The following is an 18,826-nucleotide window of genomic DNA, read 5'->3' as shown; positions in this document are numbered from 1 at the left end:
ACTTTCAAATAACTAGGTCAATGACCTACTTTTTATGCCAGTGACCTCTGAAAGTTTATTGAAATTTTTTTCAAAATTTGTCAAAATTGTACACCCTTTCCAAGGTTTTCTTTATTTTGTAATTATTAGAAATAATAAAACAATTTGTATGTTAGTAAATGATGAAATACGACTAGCTTTACTAATTTTATATTTAAATATATCGTTTTAAGCATACATTTTAAGTTTAATTTAGTCCGAATTTCCTCTATCAATTTTCAAAATTGTATCCATTTTTGATCGAGCTTTAAAATCAAAGTACTGAAGTACTGACGGGAGTTGATTTTATCGATTATCATTTATATCTTGCGTGGCAATTAGTTTCTAGTCTGTATTTCAATTACGCACTGTTTTATAATAGAATTTAGAGAAAACCCATATGAATCATGTTGTGTAATATTTTAAGATATCAAACTATGTATTAGTAATCGAAACAATTCTAAAAATTGTATGGATCCAAGCACTATTGATATTGAACTCCTGTCTCGTTCAGCCAGACGCTCAGCTGTCTCCGTTAATCTCCGACAAGCAAGAGAGTCTCTCTGTTTGTCATAGATTTACGGAGACAGTCGAGCGTCTGGTTGAACGAGACTATATTAAACTTTGGCGTAGGAATACATGAGACTACATACGTAAATATCGTAAATATCTAAATTGTTCGTATTATATACGAATCTTACTATTTTCAAAGTGTTTATAGATAAGTTTCCTTGAAAAACAATGCTTCAGCATACATTACATCGAATTTTTATATTATATTCAAGAACTTAGACTTGTCAGCGGTGATGATTTGTGCTTAGGTCAAAACACTGTTTCACTTTCGGTTTGCAAGAGTGACTGCATAGGAGATTTGATTAAAATCAACTCCCAAAAACTTACCAATAGGAGCCCCAAACCATTTATTGCTTAAACTGTTTTTATTTTCCGTATTCTGTCGGCATTAACATTCTATAAGGTCAATGATCAAAATTTCGAGATATTTTATCTTGAATTGATTTAATGTATTTTTAAGATTTTTCCAATCGCGTACCAGCCAGTGATATAAAATTATATACAAGTTAACTTACTTACTTACTTAGGCCTCTTCATGCCAGGTGGCACATAAGGCAGCCACACAGTCTCTCCACCCAGTCCGATTCTTTGCTTTTGCCACCACTGTTTTCCATGTTAGCTCTATCTTTTTCAGCTCACTCTCTGCTGTTCTTCGCCATGTTGTTTTAGGCCTACCCCTTTTCCTTTTCCCATCAGCTGTCCAGAATATGCTTTCTCTGGTAATGTCGTGCTGGTCTTTTCTGAGCACATGGCCGATCCATCTCCACTTCCTTCTAGCGATTTCCACGGCTATGTCTATATACAAGTTAATAGAACCATAAAATATGAAAAGTGATATGAAAAATCACATAGAAACTTAACTTTTGCAACTACACTGCAACAGAAAGTTTTTAAGAGAAAATAAGAAATTAAAATGAAAAAATCCTCTGTTTCAAGATTAATTTACTTTTGTCGAAGCACATCTTCCTCAAATAAACAAAACATTGATATCAACATCGATATTTGTTAATAACATTGTTATTTTGTGTTTTTAAAACAACTTTGTACGTCAGGTAATGAACTTTGTAAAAACATTGTTTGAAATTTCAAACCCTGAGTAAACGTAATCCTTAAAACGTTCTTCCAACGTGTCAATATCAATGTCTACAGAGGCTACCATTTGTGCACCAGTTACGTATATAGTGCGGCATCTTTCATTATTTGGCTGATTTAGAAATAGGATGGGAGATCACGTGACGAAAAAAATCCCGACTTTTGATGGCACGATATGCCAAGGGTTTGTGAGAGGCGGTGCGGATCAGAAAACCTTGGCTGACGAATATGCCTTCGCTTTGATCAAGAACGTCCATGCACTGGTGGTTGACGTCAATCTTCTTAAAAGGGTCTCGCTGTGAGCGAAACAACAATTGTAAGACTACAACAGACGATACAAGAACACAATTTGAACATAACTGAAGCTTAAAAAAACTAATGCCTAGCTCTTTTGATTAATGAATAATGACATTTTTATCGACATGATGCATATTCAAAATACATGTTTTAATAGGAACATATCTTATATTTAAGTAAATTATTCAAGAGAAAATATTCACATAAGCGTGAAGGAATGCACGGGGCGTTTGTTTTGAGGTATTGTGTAAAGATTAAGAGAACCTGTTTTCAGATGATAACATATTTGAGGCGTATGAAATAATACATTTTTGAAACTATCTCGAGTGATACTTTAAGTACCATTCTTCATTTAACCGCAGCTATTTGTATGCACGTGCTCTTCCATTATAAATATTCAAATTTTAGTCTAGTTTGCACATACATACTTTTGCAATTCTGCAATGAGGTTGGTTTGTACGCTAGGGATAATTTTAAGCTTGGTTAGGGTGGAGGCAGTGTCTTCATTCTTAACAGATGGCGAAAACAAAACTTCAACATCAATGGAAAGCAAAAACAAGGAATTAGACGATTTGAGCATCCTTCGACAGATGATTAACCAAGAAACAGTTATTCGTCTTGCTTTGGTTAAGAATGTCCACGCACTGGTTAATGACGTCACCGTTTTGAAACAAAGTCTTGCGACAAGTGAATGGAAAATATCAGAACTACAGCGGACGGTAGCGTCTCTTCAACAGGAAAACGGAGAACTAAAGAAGAGTAGCAGTAGCAGTGATTCCAGAATTATGGAGCTTGAAACGAAATTACAAACAGTAAATGAGAACGTTAGTTCATTGAGTGACCATTTATACATCATTCAGAAAGATTCAGAGGAAAAAAGACAGTTTTATTTTAACAAAACGAATAGTGTTCTTAATGATGTCAAAATAGAAGTGCGGTATTTGTCAGTTACTTTATTGGATTTCAAAGAAAAAACAGAGACCGAAAATGAGTCAAGAGATAAAAAGTATGAAGAACTTGAACGTCATTTCAATTCATCAATTACAGATTTATATGTTGAAAATTCTATAATTAAACAAGATGTCACTAGCCAAACTGCGCTTATTCATGGATTCGAGGATTCTCAATCGAAAACAAAGAGGGCATTTTCAGGTAATAAAATGCATGTGTATATATGTTTTTACTTGAAAGTTGATAACAGGCTATAATGGAAGGTAATGGTGACGTTATGGTTGTTCATATGGATACTTATCTAAATAAATTCATGATAAATTCAAGACGCCTGTCTTGCATAGTAATCGTTATATTCATAGTTGTTTTGCCTTTTCTTCCAACAAAATTGTATTAAAATATTATATGTTTTCAACTTTTAAATTCAAATTCCTAATATATAATATACATAATATTATTCGGCATTTTTGGAGGTTAGCAAGTCAGTAAAAGACTGTTTGTGGCTTCATCCGGATGATCGATGTCATTTTTGGGCTTTTTGTATCGTCGGATACCTACGGGTGATCGCGGGCGCCTTTTACTTATTTATACCCGATGATAAGTAAAAGATGCGATCATCCGGATATCCGACGATTGGCTTTTTGAGGAGCAAGTTTTGTCGTGTTTTTTTTTAAAGTAGCCCCTAAAATAATTGTTTCTGAGAAATCAAAAGATCTAAGTTATAGTTTGAAAACAACCAAACTTAAAATGGAAGATTTATGAGTATGCAAGTTATAGCTAGAAGAAACTGTGAACAAAGTGTTTCGTGCGGTTATTCATTTATCTATACTACTATATTAAAATAATAGACTCGATATTTTGAGCTTAGATTCCGATAAATCGGAAGAATACTGTCTTTTGTTTGATATATTTTAAACATCAATGGTACTTGAAGATTAACAAATCGTTTTTATATTTTCTCAATCAAGCTTCGTTAATAAATAATCAACGAAAATTCTTCAAAAAATTCCGGAAATCATCTGAATTTTTTGGATTTTACAATCTTGCGCATACATTGACACAAAATCACGGGAGGCTTTTTTTACAGTATGTTTCCACAACATCACATTTCCATGAATAAACTTGGAAACGATAAAACAAATGTGTGCTAATTTTCATTGGAATTTTTTTTTTCTGTTCATCAAAGAAAATACGGGAGATAACTCGAAGACAGTGCATGAACTATAAAAAATCCCGAGAATTTCGAATGTCAACATGGTGTGTAAAAAACGTTGAAATATGTTGAATTCTGCAATTATAGAATTAAACTTTTCGACGAAAGGTATTTACAGTTTCAAAATGGTTTGTTTTGAACAATTTGACTGTTATTTTCAATGCAACTTAATTTTCTCCAAAATCGTTTTGGGGCGATTCTGCAATGTTCTGCTACATTACGGGTATATGTCAGGCGTTTTAACTGTGATGAAGGCATTTCCCCAGATACAGACTATTCCAACTCAGCAGAGTGTAGTGAAATTAATAGTATTATTGTAGGCTTGAAGTTTGGTTATGCAAATGTCAACAATATAACAATATTTTGTAAATGCCCGACATCATATGCAATGTCAACCCGTGCACGCAAGGGTCAAAGTCTAGTATATGTTAATGTATTTTGGCGGTAAGTTCATAGACAACTGATATGACTTTATAGTAATTAACTTATCATCAATAGGGTTTTGCTATTAACTTTTGTCATTTAATACACGTAAGAGTATACATATTTCTAACAAAAATATGTTTGTATTGATATAAGTCAATACAGTAACTGTTAATATTTGTTTGGTTTTTTATTTAGAAAACCTTAATAGAACAACATCAAATTTTGAAACAAAGTTCCAAACCTTCAAAAATGAGCAGCTTAAACTGTCATCTGCTGTGGCTTCTTTAGAGTTGGCCAACATGAACATGTCCAAATCAAACTGTGGTAAGATTAATTTTTTGACTGTAAATTTTGTTCTGCAACAAATGTTTTGAATTCTATTGTATGCATTATGATAATATTTAGACTTTTGAGCACCTTGCAGTCTGAGTTCCAGATCTTTAGAATTGTGTTTGAAATTAACACATTTTTAGTAAAATGTTCAATACATAACAGTAATTACGTTAACGAATCTCCGATTACTTCTACTTATTTTCGTACTGGTGAACGTTGAAAATATGAAACAATTCAAAATGTGTAAAAACGTATCGATAATATTCACGAAGGGAAACATTTCACGAAACAATTTCAAACAAAACACACAAAAAAAGTCAACGATTTCAATTGAAAAAACTTTCATTTAAAGGTTTTAACAGACTTAACAAAAACAATATTTAGTACGGTTTTATTTTGATCATAACTGTTGAGCATTAGTACGTCTTCTAGAGTCTTTTTTAATTCAATGCTTTAGAATTTAGTATGAAATACCATACGATGTCTGTTCGGATATAATGAAGATATTTTTGTTATAATATTTTTTCTGATATGACAAACTTACAGAAGAATGCGTGAAATGAATTGGGACAATTGCATATTAAGGTTTTTTAACATTTTGTAAATGAAACAAGGAAACCACCATCCTAATTTTCTCCCTTTTCCCTAAAATTTTTTGTTGACGTTTTATTATACAGATGTAGTACACAATCAAAATCCAAAATAAGAAGAACTACCTGCATTAAAAGTCCCTTACATTAAGATGCATAAAAATAGCGGTTGATCGATTTTCTAACTGTAATTCTAGCATTAAAATATTCATCAGAAAAAAATAAGAATTTCATGTAACATAGATCCCTTTCCACCATACTGTGTAAAGTAATTAATGAAATGCATGTATCGCCCTTAAGATTTTTCCTGTTCTTTCCTGACTTCTGGATATATGATATATGAAAAAAAAGAAATGAGCAAAAAAATCAAAACAAATGGACATTGAAACTTGTAATATGTACCCACTCGATTACTTAATGATAATCAGTGTGTCTATTACGCTGAATTTATGAGTTATACAGTTGCATTACAATCGCATTAATTAATTCATTATTGTATTGTAGAAAACAGTCGCAACCATGCATTTTCTGCAGGTATATCATCAGGTAAGTCTGTTTGGACAAGAGACACCCTAGTGTTCCCCGTAATAATCTACAGTGAAGGAACAGGCTACAACCCCAGTACTGGTATCTTTACAGCGCCGACAGCGGGGACATATGTGTTCTATATCTCTGTTCAGTCCGCTATGCATAAATTCATCTATTTTGACATAGTTTTGAATGGATCGGCTAAGGTCAGGGCTTTAGCCTGGTACAACAGTGGGAGCAGCATTGCCATTCACCAGACCGGAACCAACCTGGTCATCTTACATCTACAGACCGGGGACAGTGTGTGGGTGAAACGAGGCGGTGGTACCGGTTACTACAGTGATGGTGCTCACATAATGACGTTTTCTGGATTTAAACTTTACTAATTAAAGTGTTTTGTATGGCAACGTACATGTCTTTTTTAAAGACCGTTTCAAAAAATTACTTTATTGTTTCAATATCATATAATTGATGTTATCAAATGATCCAGTAAGGTCAGGGCCATGGCTACTTTCGGTAGTGGGGACAGCATTTACATTCACCAGACCGGAACCAACCTGGTTAACTTACATTTACAGACCGGGGACAGTGTGTTGGTCAAACGAGGTGATGGTACCGGTTACTACAGTGATGCTCATCACATAACAATGTTTTCTGGATTTAAACTTTACTAGTACCTGATCACTACTTTACGTTAATGTATCAGGGTTTTTTTTCTTATTTCGAATCCCTGTATTAGATACATTAACTGTTAGAATTAAAAAAAATATATTTATTTTTTGTTATATTTGTGTTGTTTTTTTTTAATGTATTCATTTCAATACAGTAAAAATGGTCACAAATACAATTCGCAGGGTAAGGTGAATTTATATATATATATGCCATTTTGTCACCTTTCAGGAATTTTGGTTAACGTTCAAAGTGGTTAAATTAATTATAATATGTTTATCTTTTCTTAAAAATCAAATTCCATGCATAAAAAAATAAAACGTGTATTACCCACACTCTTTTTTCACATTAGTCGATTATTTTCTTTACGTAGCAATAGTAATTACCAAATAATCAGCTATTAAGGCGTCAACTAATTCAGGCCTACTTTTTGTACTTGGGTGACCTCCTTATCTCCTCTAATTAACAAATGACAACAATCTGCTCAACAAGTTTATATAGGGAAACCATTTGTAAGCGTTAATGTGAAATTTAACACCAGTTAACTTGAGTTTAATAGGTTTGTTATTATACATCTTTTTGATAATGATAACAATTATATAAGTTGCATTCGGTCATGAATTGAAACTTCTATCATACAATCATTATAATATTTGAACAAAAGAAGGAAAATGAAAAATTTATCATGAAGTTCCGATTATCTATGAGTTAAAACCTGGGATGGATTGTAGATTCATGTAAATGGGTCAATGACATTCATCTAATACATGTAGCCTATGTATAGAAACACGAAAATTAGGTATAAATCGGGCTCAGTGTCTCCCCTGCGAATGTAATTGTTATTTTAATTTAGACAACGTGGTTTTATTTGACCCTTTTAGTTTCGCTTCATCAAAAGGTGGATAAAATAATTTCTAGAAACATATGTGACAATAGAAAATATAGTTTTTTCTGTTTTTGCAGTAATTAACATGCTTAGTAAAGATTCATCCTACGGATTAATTTTCGACCGAGCCTGACTTGGTAATAGTTTTGAAACAGACTATGCTATTTTATGCAGAAAGTTAGTTGAAAATGCCTTGTTATCCTAAATTTTTATACAAAACAAACACCAATTCTATATCTAATAACCATGATATTGGACATCAAAGGCATCAAACATAGCTATGATTTTATCAAGCAACCCAAAGTTTATATTTTCAACCACGTATAAATTGGTTTAACACGAACATCAACTCTTTGGATATCATCGTTTAGTTTAGATAACCGCTAGATAATGAAATAAAACAGACATATTTCTTAACAGGTTTTTAATGTTTTAACATAAATAAAAGTAGGATATGACATGAAAAAAAAGTCCAGGACTTACGTATTTTAAGAATATTATCCGAACACTTATACTTCCGCTCGAAATTTCACAGGAACTGTGCAAATCTCGGGGAAGTCTCATGAAGTTTGATTCGAGCACCTCTGGATTTATTATATACTTAACAACGAAAAAGAAATCATTCCGAGCACATTCGCAAGCGTGAGTGAATCTCTAAAGTCGCTTTTTTATGATATAGTATATTAGCACATAAATATTGTTAAACTCTCTTAAATGTATAAATACAATAATCGTCTTTGCAAAAATGATGTTTTATGTAAAATTTCAAAATTCATGATTTACCATTAAATTAATAGTCTTGGACGACCCAAACAGAAAATTTTGCTAGCTCAGCCTTTTGAAGAACAGGGTAGCGCATCGATTGCACACACACACACACACACACACACACACACACACACACACACACAGATATATATATATATATATATATATATATATATATATATATATATATATATATATATATATATATATATATATATATATAATCCATTAGTAATTTATTAATATAAATATTATATTATAATTATATTAATATAATTATATATTATATGGAATAATTTATATAATATGATTATATATTATAAAAACAATAATAATGGACTAATGGATTTCTTTATATAAAACCGGACACTGCGATATTTTTTGGATTTAACTATATATATATATATATATATATATATATATATATATATATATATATATATATATATATATATATATATATATATATATATATATATATATATATTTGTGTGGTAGAAAACAAGGAACACATATTGTCATTTTATAATATTGAAAAAAAAATATTCTTGACCAGCAGTCTTAACTCAATAAAACACAATAATAATGGACTAAATTTTGCTTTTAATTTTTAATTTTCAGTACACTTTTAGTTAATATATTACCAGTTTAAATGATATGGTTGCGATTGTTTGCATTATATTAAAGGATAGATTTTTCATACACATGACTATTTATCAATATCATTGTCAAATGATGTGCTATAATGCCTTTAATGCCCCCATATTTTTCTTAAAAAAAAAAACATCCCGTCATTTTTTTACAGTTTTTTTTCACACACATAACACTCTTAACTGACAACTTTGAAAAATTACTTCCCAATTCACTTAAAACGACAGTGCTGACCAGACATGCAGGATTAAATACGCCTCACCGTGTGTGGCCCGGGTACTCTATCTATGCACCTTTTACGTGACTTCGGTATTTTTGCTTCATAAGCCTTAAAGTAGGTTTAGTATGAATGCCAAAACACTTTCACCGATTATAGTAAATCAAAGTACTGAAAGTATTGAAAAGCGCTAAGTCGGGAAGAAAGTGTTAAAAATGTATCGATTGATATGAAAATACATGTAAAGAATCATATTGTTAGTTATTGAGAAAAATGCACTTACTCAGAATATCTGAAATGATGTAGAATTTGGATATGTCTCAGTTATAGAATGCATAATTTTTTTAATGATTACTGCATGTTGTCGTGTTACAGTGAAAACAAAACGTTGATGACTTTTATAAAATTATAATAAACATGATAAAAGCATTTCGCAATAAATGTAAGTGTATCTTTATTTTGAAGCATAGAATGATTTATCCATTTGACTGTAAAGTCAAAATTTACAATTTACAATATAACAATCTGCCTTGAAGCATGTTTAAAAATGCTTGATTTTAAAATTTTAGCAATTTCTGGAAATCGAGATCATTTGTTTTTGTTAATTTAATACTGGTAGAACAAATGCATCTGCATGCAGGATAACTTGAAGATAATTAAGTTCTCCCTACTGCATAGTTCTGATATTTCCAGAGTACGACTTCTCCATGATACAACTTCTCCAGCATCCGCCAGTAGGTGGCGGTATATAGGAAACGCGAAAACGAAAGTGGAAGTACATTTATAAATCTGGCGACAAAAAAGCGTTGCAGCTATGCTTAGCGCTTTAAAAATGAGAGTAATCGTAAACGTTCAGTAAAGTAAAACTAAACCGGGATATTCAAGCTTCTCAGGTGGCTCAACTTGTTGAATTATCATGTTAATAAAAAAGATGCCGGAGACGTAGCAATATAGAAAGATAAGTCTCTGTTGGAATTGATAATATGCGAGTGATTTAAACGATAGAGATAAAGAACCATGCTATGTGTACATGTGTCCATTGGTCGTTCAATATTTCTTCCACCACTCGATGATTCTTGCACTCGATGATTCTTGACTAATTATTTGACGTAACGGGCAGATAGGTGAATAAAAAGTATGAATAACCACTATACGACTACACACCAATGTTGCTTGTGAACCCCAAACATTATCAATATTCATTAAACTCATGCATAATCATAATTATTGTGAATTTGACGTAGGAACCAGTTTTTACTGGAGAAATGATGTTTATTAATTGCTATATAAATAGATCTTTTTATTGTATATTTTGTAATTGCGTAAAAGTTATTTATTTGAATAATATTGAAATATGAATCCTTCACATATATTGTTAATTTTTGCCGCTAGATGGTTTCTGTCAAATCTACTGTGCTCATTATCGACGTCACATGCAAGCTTACCGGTAGCAATAGTGAGGCTCAAACAGAAAGTTTTTTTTTCGTTCAAAAATCATTATAATCGAGTTTTTAAAAGCTTAATACCGCAGTAAATGCTACAGTTTCTCCTTATTTTTATATTAAAGAATGACTTAAACTTGTAACATCACTTATCGGTATTAATGATGACACCGTTATAAATAATCATACATGCTTATAAAAATAATAAAATTCAGCATATTATATATAGTACAAAATGTTCTTAAAAACAATGGTTTCCAGAATCTTTTGTAAAGTTTAATATTGTACTAGGTTTGAAACAGTGTAAAAATAAATGGTAAAATGTCTATGAATTAAAATAAATGCCCCTTTTAAAATTAAATACGTTGCAAAATTCCTGTTAACTTCTTAAAAGAGTTATGATATTAATAGTCAACCACTAATTTTGACACTAATCATCATTTAGAAAAACTTCATCCCCTGCTGACTCGTGCTGAGCAAAGCTCTGCTCTGCTGTTTCTTGCTGTTGGTGTTTTTGTTTGCTCTTTTTCTTTTTGGACTTTTTATGTTTTTTTACTTTTTCGTAATTTTCAGTCATTGTTATCTCCAGATCATCATTGAATGATGTTCCATTAATATCATTACCTGAGCTTGGAGGTTGAATTTCCTGATTATTGTTACATTCAGACTGATTTCTTTCTGTATTTCCCTGTTCTTGATCTAAGTTCAGAGTTTCCGAATCAATTTCTGGATGATTGCGTTTTCGCTTTTTAGGGTCTTCCGTTTCCAACGGAAGACCCTATTGTTTTTCTTCGGATTCTTTTTCATTATTATTATTCTTCCTCTGACTTTTTTGGTGGCTTATATCTCAAAAACTATTCAACCGATTTCCACGAAATTTTTAGAACTTGTTTGGTATCGTAAATACTCAAGGTTATTAAAATTTGAACTTATGACGTCACTTACGGTTTCAGAAATTGACGATTTTGTAAATTTTTAAGGGTCATTTTGTCCACGCATCTCCTCCGAAACTAATCAAGATAGAAGCTTGAAATTTTCAGAGATTGTAGATAAATGTATGTAGATGTACCCCATTGCCTTCACTTAGGAAAATTGTGCAAGGCTTTGAAGCTCGCCTGATTTTGAAAATAAGCAGCAAATTTTTCCACGAAATTTTTGAACATTTTCTGAAATATCTTTTGATCTATACATATTTTGTTTAACACTGTAATGCAAAAAATGTTTATTTTTGCAAGACCTTTAATTTGATATCAAGAAAAAGGGGCTGGCCCCTCAAATTAGGGGCCAAGGGGGCTCTAAAGTCTTCTTACAATAACCTTTTACTGAACAATAATTTGTTATCAATCATAGAAGCAAAAATGTTCATTGTACAACTGTTTATCCACAGAGTACCATAGCTAAGTCATATTTTACGTAATTAGGGGTTTCAAGGGGCCAAAAGTTCAAAACTTTGATCATTTATATCGGAAAAAGGAGAAACATTTTGAAATGCAATGTAGAACAAAAATTGCTCAAAATAATGTTCTGTACATTATGCCACCTTAAATTTTTTCTTGATGGCCCCATTAAGGAGTTTAAGGGTCGGCCCCTAAAACACATTTGTACATATATCTCGAGAACGGTTAACACTTTGTGAACACTTGGTGAACAAAATATACTTATATTTGCAAGACCTTTAATTTGATATCAAGGAAAAGGGGCTGGCCCCTAAAATTAGGGGCCAAGAGGGCTCTAAAATCTTCTTACAATAACTCTTTACTGAACAAAAATTTGTTATTAATTATAGAAGCAAAAATGTTCACTGTACAGCTGTTTATCTTTACAGTACCATAACTAAGTCATATATTACGTAATTAGGGGTTTCAAGGGCCCAGAAGTTCAAAACTTTGATCACAAATAATATCTGAAAAAGGAGAAATATCTTTAAACGCAATGTAGAACACAAAATGTTAAGAATAATGTTCTTAACAATATGGCAACTAAACAATTTATGTTGGTGGCCCCGGTAAGGAGTTAAAGGGACGGCCCCTAAAACACAGCTGTTCAGATATCTCGAAAACGTTAAACAATTCGTGAATACATGTGAACAAAATATCTTTTTGTGAGACCTTTTATTTGATATAAAGAAAAAAGGGCTGGCCCCTCCAATTAGGGGCTAAAAGGGCTAGTAAGTCTTTTTATGATAACCTTTTTCTAAGCGATAATTTGATATCCTTCATTTAGCAAAAACAAAGAATTTTTTCTTATCTTAATCTAACGCTGAAATTCGTTATAAAATCGGACCATGCACTACAGAGAAATTGGGATTTAAAATTTGATTTTTCCGGAAATTTTGATTCCGCGTTCTTGGTTTAAAAAATAGCGTGAAATTAATTCGTACCAAAAATAATCGTGTCAAGTCGTACATGAACACATTCGGGTTTATTCTGTTAAGACATTCTTGAAATCGGAAAGGTTTTTGTTCAGTCATACTGAAAATCATATGGATTTTGTTAAGTCGTACCAAGAATTATTCGATTTTTTTTTATTGTTTTAGTTACTCTTGTTCTTGGCTTAAGAACTCTGCTTCTTACAGGTACCTCTAGCCTTTCTCTGGACATTAACGGAAGACCCACTCGTTGCTTTGCAACGAGCTTTGCTCTAGTTATTATTATTATTCTTTTTCTTTTCTTCTGACTCCTTTTATGCCTCATAACTCAAAAGATTTTTAACCGATTTTGATGAAATTTTCAGAGATTTTTGCAAGTTGGCGTCCCTCAAAAATGTTAAAGTTTTAAAGAGAACGTCACGTCCGTTTTGACGTGACGTCATTTTTAAAAATTTCAAAAAGTCATTTTGTCCCGGACTTTTCTAAAAAACGCTTTAAGATAGAGGCTTGAAATTTTGAATGGTTATGATTTGATCGATTTACCTCTGTAATAAGGCTGGAAATGAAAATCTATCACTTCCGGTCGAAACCGGAAGAAAAAAAAAAAATTTTGAAAAAATGAATTTTCTGATTTAATCAAAAATGTATATGTGTTTTGTAGACCTTATTAAGCTGAATCTAACACTGAAAGCCGTTTTAAAATCGGACAATGCATTACAGAGATATCGGGGTTTAAAAATTGATTTTTCCGCAAATTTTGATTCCGCGTCCTTGGTTTAAAAAATAGCGTAATGTTCAAAGTAATATTAACTCGTTCCAAAAATAATTGTTAAGTCGTACTTGGACACATTCGGATTTTTTTTGTTAAGTTGTTCTTGAAATAAGAAAGGTTTTTGTTAAGACGTTCTTAAAATCATTCGGATTTGGTAAGTCGTACCAGGAATATTCGATTTTTTTCATCTTTTTATTTTAGTTACTCTTGTTATTGGTTTAAGAGATGTGCATCTTACAGGAACTTCCAGCTTTACTTCCGACATTAACGGAAGACCCACTCGTTGCTTTGCAACGAGCTTTGCTCTAGTTCTTTTTCTTTTTCTGAATTTTCTCACTATTCTCGTTTTCAACAAGTGCGCTTTCTGCTTGACTGTTCACAGCAATAATTCCCTCATTGACATCCGTGGAGTTTGTATGTTGATCTTTTTGTTTTTTCTTTTTCTTTTTCTTCTTTTTCTTGCTATGTGATCCCTGATCTCCATTTTCACTCATTATTGGTTCCAAATGATTGGGCCTTTTCCTTGAAGAAATGTTGTCACTATTATTTTGATTTAAAGGAAAGTTGTTGTTAGGATTGCCTTCCTCACCTGGACATTCATGAGAATTTTTTTGATTTATCTGAGGACTTTTATTTTCTTTCTGATCTCTTTCTATATCATCAGAAGCACCTTTTTTATTCCCTATTGATTTTTCTGATGATATTCTAGATCTCTTCTTCTAAAGAAAACAAGATTTATTAGGTTATTGTTGAATATCTATATAAAGTAAAGCTGATAAAATTACCTTCCTTCTAAATGATAGCAAATTAAATTTAAACGCATTATATTTCAATAACAGTGAATCAAGCATAAATTAATACATAAAACTACTAAACAATGTTGCATTATTACATTTATATTAAGTATTTAAAAATCATATAACTGATAAGAAATACTAGTACGACAAAAATATACATTAAATTTAAAAAAATTCGTTTCTAGCAGAGTGTATTTCATAAATATTATCAAAATGGTCTAATTGTACATTTACCTTTTATAAACTTAAATAAAAAAGTAGTGATGTAAATTTAACATTTAGTATTTAACATTCAGTTTCAACAAAGAAGAGAACTTTCATTTTATTTTTTTAAATAAACAAGTGAAACTAAAATTAAAACTCACCTTTCTGAACCAAATACAAAGAATAGCAGCAACTACGAGAGAGAGGATAACGAGGGTTGCAACTACTGCAATTATTATATCTAACTTGTCCTTCCCTAAAAAAATAACAAACAAATATTGTCCAGATTATTTTGTATTTACATATCTTCACTGATTGTTATAAACATATCTAACATTAACTTTATCACTTGATTAATATTGGCCCTACCATTGTCCGTCCCATTCTTAGCAGGCGTATCTCCATACACTGTTTGATTTGCTGTTGAAGTCGTTGTGAAAGTTGTTGGAATGTTATCTGTGCTTGTTGATTCATAAACTGTTTGGTTCGCTGTTGATAACGACCTTGATGTAGTTGTGACAGTCGTTGGATCACTCTCTGTGCTCGTTGATACAGAGCAGTCAATTTCTTGCGATCTGGCTGGACAGTTTAATTGAACAGTTTCTTCGGAAATTCCTGAATCAAAATAAGGTTACATTTAAATTACAAAAGTGTTTTTTTTTTCTTCTGAAGTGATGACAACCTCACACTTACCTCTAAATTCTAGCCAAAAATGGCCGCCTTGGACAGTCATCGAATTTTGGAACGTAATAGTTATATAATTGGTTTGTGATGGTACACTGTATACTGTATAGTTAATGTTGTTGGCACAGGTCAAGGTCACACTGCGGGTTCCGTCGACGATAGTAAGACTTTGTTTACAGTCTGTGCCATCGTCTGCTAGTCGCAAATCTAGAACATCGATTGTAAGTGTACTATTACAAAACGGTGTCTCAACGGAACAAGAGTTATTCATAACATTGAAAGCGGGTATTTCACCATCGTTGTTAGCTCCTTGAAGATAAACACTGTCGTTTGATTGTAAACTGTTTGTTCCATCAATAATTGCAATCTTAGACTCTGAAAAAAAGCAATGGATATTAATCACTTTACATTCGTTGCCATTCAATAATCCGACAGTAGCACATCGGTATTAGAAATGTAACTTGTTTTCTGGTACTGTATTTGGTTTATTGATTTTTTTAGGTTTGTCTTCCAACTTCATACTTATGGTTAACCATCATATGACACTAAAGCAACAAAATTAACCTTAACAAGTTGTTACAAGTCAATGTTAAAACATGCATGGCTAATACTATACCTTCAGATTTAGAGGATATAACTTACCATCGATACAGTTGTAATACATAGCCATAAATGTAGTCTGAGCCGAGAAAAGCGATTGATTACAGTTCAAATATGCAGTGTCCATATTTGGAACAGGCACATTTGGACATTCGCTTCGCCCAATACAGTTTTCGTGAAATTGAAAAGACCGAAAAGGATCGTCAACGTTCACATAATCTCCCGTACAGCTATCTTCATCTTCTGGCTTACAACACTGATCAAAGTTTGAAATGTTATTGTATAAAGCAGGACAGTTGAGGGATAGATTCTTTGCTCCTGTAACGACTTGAAGCGGATATATTTGTTGTGATGCTGGGCAGCTGGCGTTCATGAAACCTCCTCCATAACAGTCATAGTGAATATGAATGTTCTGAGTGGAAATACCTGAAATTATTTCAATAGGAAATGTTGAAATAAATTTTTATTAATAAATAAGAACAGAGTGAAAAAGAGAGAGAGAGAGAGTGAGGGAGGGAGAGAGATAAAACAGTTCCACATTCTACCGAGTCTATTCTACAGCTGCTCATATTGATGCGTACTCTTTTTTAACGTATTTGAATGCTACATATCTTATGGCATTTGAATTGAAAAGGAGTTAAACGAAAAACAAAACATGTAACATGCAGTTTGAGCTTTTCATTTTCAATAGAATGCGTTGCTAAGGCTAAAGTGTAGATTAATTTAGGTCAATAAATTGTTTCCCCAAATGGGGTAAAATATTCAACTTTGAACCATAATGTCGTTTTAGTTTCTTCAAAGAGTCTAATGTCATAAAGCTTACCAAAGTACATATAACATTAATTAAACAGGCATGTATCACATTGTATGCATAGATCGATTTCGAAATAATTCATATAAAACGTAAAAGGGTGTTGAACTGAGCAGTGTAAATATTGATTTTCAGTTTGAATGCATGCATATCAGAGTGCTTACAAATTAATATAACGCATTTAATAATCGAATACTCTTGAGAAAAAGTTATTAAGTAAGTTTCATTTTACATTCCTCCTACCTCCAGAGACCATGATCTCAAAAAATTAAATGAATTCCCACAACGTACATGTACATGCATGCATGTGGAGTGCAAAATCTCATACTAAAGCTCTGTAAATTTTGTCACAAATTGTACAATTTGCAGGGAGGGAAACATATATCAGCTCCTTTTCTTGCGCTGAAATACTATAATGTGTGTGTTTATTTGAATTTACTTAGAATTCATAAATAATGAGACTAATATCAATATCATCGGTGAAACATGTATTCTAAATTATTAATGGTCAACAATGACAAACAAATTTTATGATGTGCATCGAATCGTTTCTATAACCAAAGCATTCCAACGTCAACGTTTCAATGCAACAAAAATTAACATCGCACATCTTTTTAAAAACCACTACATTTATCGTTTGCCCGGGCATTTAAAACTCGTTTGATCATATCTTTGAAATTAAAGAATTTGATCATCATCAATGGAAACAAAATACGTGTCCACGTGTTAGATAAAAAAGATAATACATAGTTAACAATGAAAAAATGACAATAACAAACCGTGCCAACCATCTCAAAAATTCATAAAACGAAATACAAATTCAAGGGAAAACAACACGAACCTCCAAAAAGATAGAGGTAGGATCAGGTGCGTAGGAGGAATGAGCATCCTCTGCTGACCGGTCTAACCCGCCGTGTGCTCTTTGTCGTAATCGGGAAAAAATGGACGAAATTAGGTGATTAATTATGGTCTGACAATTAGTATGAAAAACGTCAGTCAGCATTCGACCCAGTGGAAGATTGTATTTGCTGACAAAGTCGTTCTATTGACCATAGAACTTACGAAAAGATGACTTCAAATGAGACTGTTGATAGTCCTGTTTTATCAACTTGTTTGTCAGTAGCAAAATATAATCATAAGAATGAAACTCAGATTTACATATTCATCGTTAGCCAGTTTTTGTACATGTACAAATATTTTCTTTAATGATTAATTTCTGAATTTGATAAAAAGTTGTTTGTCCATAAAGAATATTTTTACAATAAAATGAGATATAACTCTAAGTTGAAAAAAAATATAAACCGTAGTTTTTACGCTTCTACCATCTTAAAAGATTACATTTTTACCTAAAATAAAAGGAATCAATGTATAAATCCACTTCATGTTTTGTTGAGGACATCTATCTACTAGCATGCGCTGATTCCTTATAATCTTGCGACGCGGAAGTTTTATACGCTTCAGTAGTTTGGATATCGATTAGCTCTGTTTAAAACGATCAAAATTTAAATGTTTTTCACCCATTACCAGGTACAAAGTTACTGAAAAAATCAATGGCTTTAAATAAGTCTTTTGAAATATCCCTCGTCACAAAAGTTTCATATTCATTACATGCAATATGAGTTTTCAAATCGTCCCGACCATTATATAAAAAAGAATTTACTGATGATCGGTTTTCCGCCGTCAGAAATTACGTTACGTAGGATCCATGTATATTTTTGACGGTTTAAACTTCCTAATGAGATGTACCGTAGTACTACTCTTGTAAGCATATCTAACTGTAATGTCAATTCGCGCATGCTGAGTCCTTTTTAGTGAAAAAAAGCCTCGTGGTTGGAAATTTTGTTTAATTACTCCTTGAAAGCAAATATTATCTAAAAGAAAATTAAATAGCATATTCATTCACAATATTTATTAGGATGTGTAAGTTCACATAGGC

At 32.0% G+C, this 18,826-nt stretch overlaps 2 protein-coding genes across 3 annotated transcripts; one reads left to right on the top strand and one right to left on the bottom strand.

Annotated features, from left to right (window-relative positions):
• Positions 1 to 2,386: 2,386 nt before the first annotated feature.
• On the top strand, positions 2,387 to 6,786 carry LOC128184528 (uncharacterized). The gene is made up of 3 exons (XM_052854055.1): positions 2,387 to 3,132; positions 4,766 to 4,894; positions 5,998 to 6,786. The coding sequence occupies exons 1-3, from the start codon at positions 2,424 to 2,426 to the stop codon at positions 6,405 to 6,407; spliced, it is 1,248 nt and encodes a 415-aa protein (XP_052710015.1). The 5' UTR covers positions 2,387 to 2,423; the 3' UTR covers positions 6,408 to 6,786.
• A 7,313-nt stretch (positions 6,787 to 14,099) lies between these two features.
• LOC128186134 (uncharacterized) lies at positions 14,100 to 18,319 on the bottom strand. Of its 2 annotated transcripts, none has more exons than XM_052855869.1 (6): positions 18,237 to 18,319; positions 16,122 to 16,505; positions 15,489 to 15,854; positions 15,165 to 15,410; positions 14,957 to 15,051; positions 14,100 to 14,513 (listed from the first exon to the last, which is right to left on the bottom strand). In XM_052855869.1, exons 1-6 carry the CDS (start codon positions 18,301 to 18,303, stop codon positions 14,100 to 14,102), a joined length of 1,572 nt encoding a protein of 523 aa, XP_052711829.1. In that variant the 5' UTR covers positions 18,304 to 18,319. The 2 variants fall into 2 exon arrangements, with proteins under 2 accessions (XP_052711829.1, XP_052711830.1); XM_052855870.1 differs by lacking the exon at positions 18,237 to 18,319 and adding an exon at positions 17,732 to 18,104.
• Between the last annotated feature and the right edge of the window lie 507 nt (positions 18,320 to 18,826).

Source organism: Crassostrea angulata, chromosome 5, assembly GCF_025612915.1.
Source record: "Crassostrea angulata isolate pt1a10 chromosome 5, ASM2561291v2, whole genome shotgun sequence".
NCBI lineage: Eukaryota > Metazoa > Mollusca > Bivalvia > Ostreida > Ostreidae > Magallana > Magallana angulata.
This window is presented reverse-complemented; position numbering and strand designations above follow the sequence as displayed.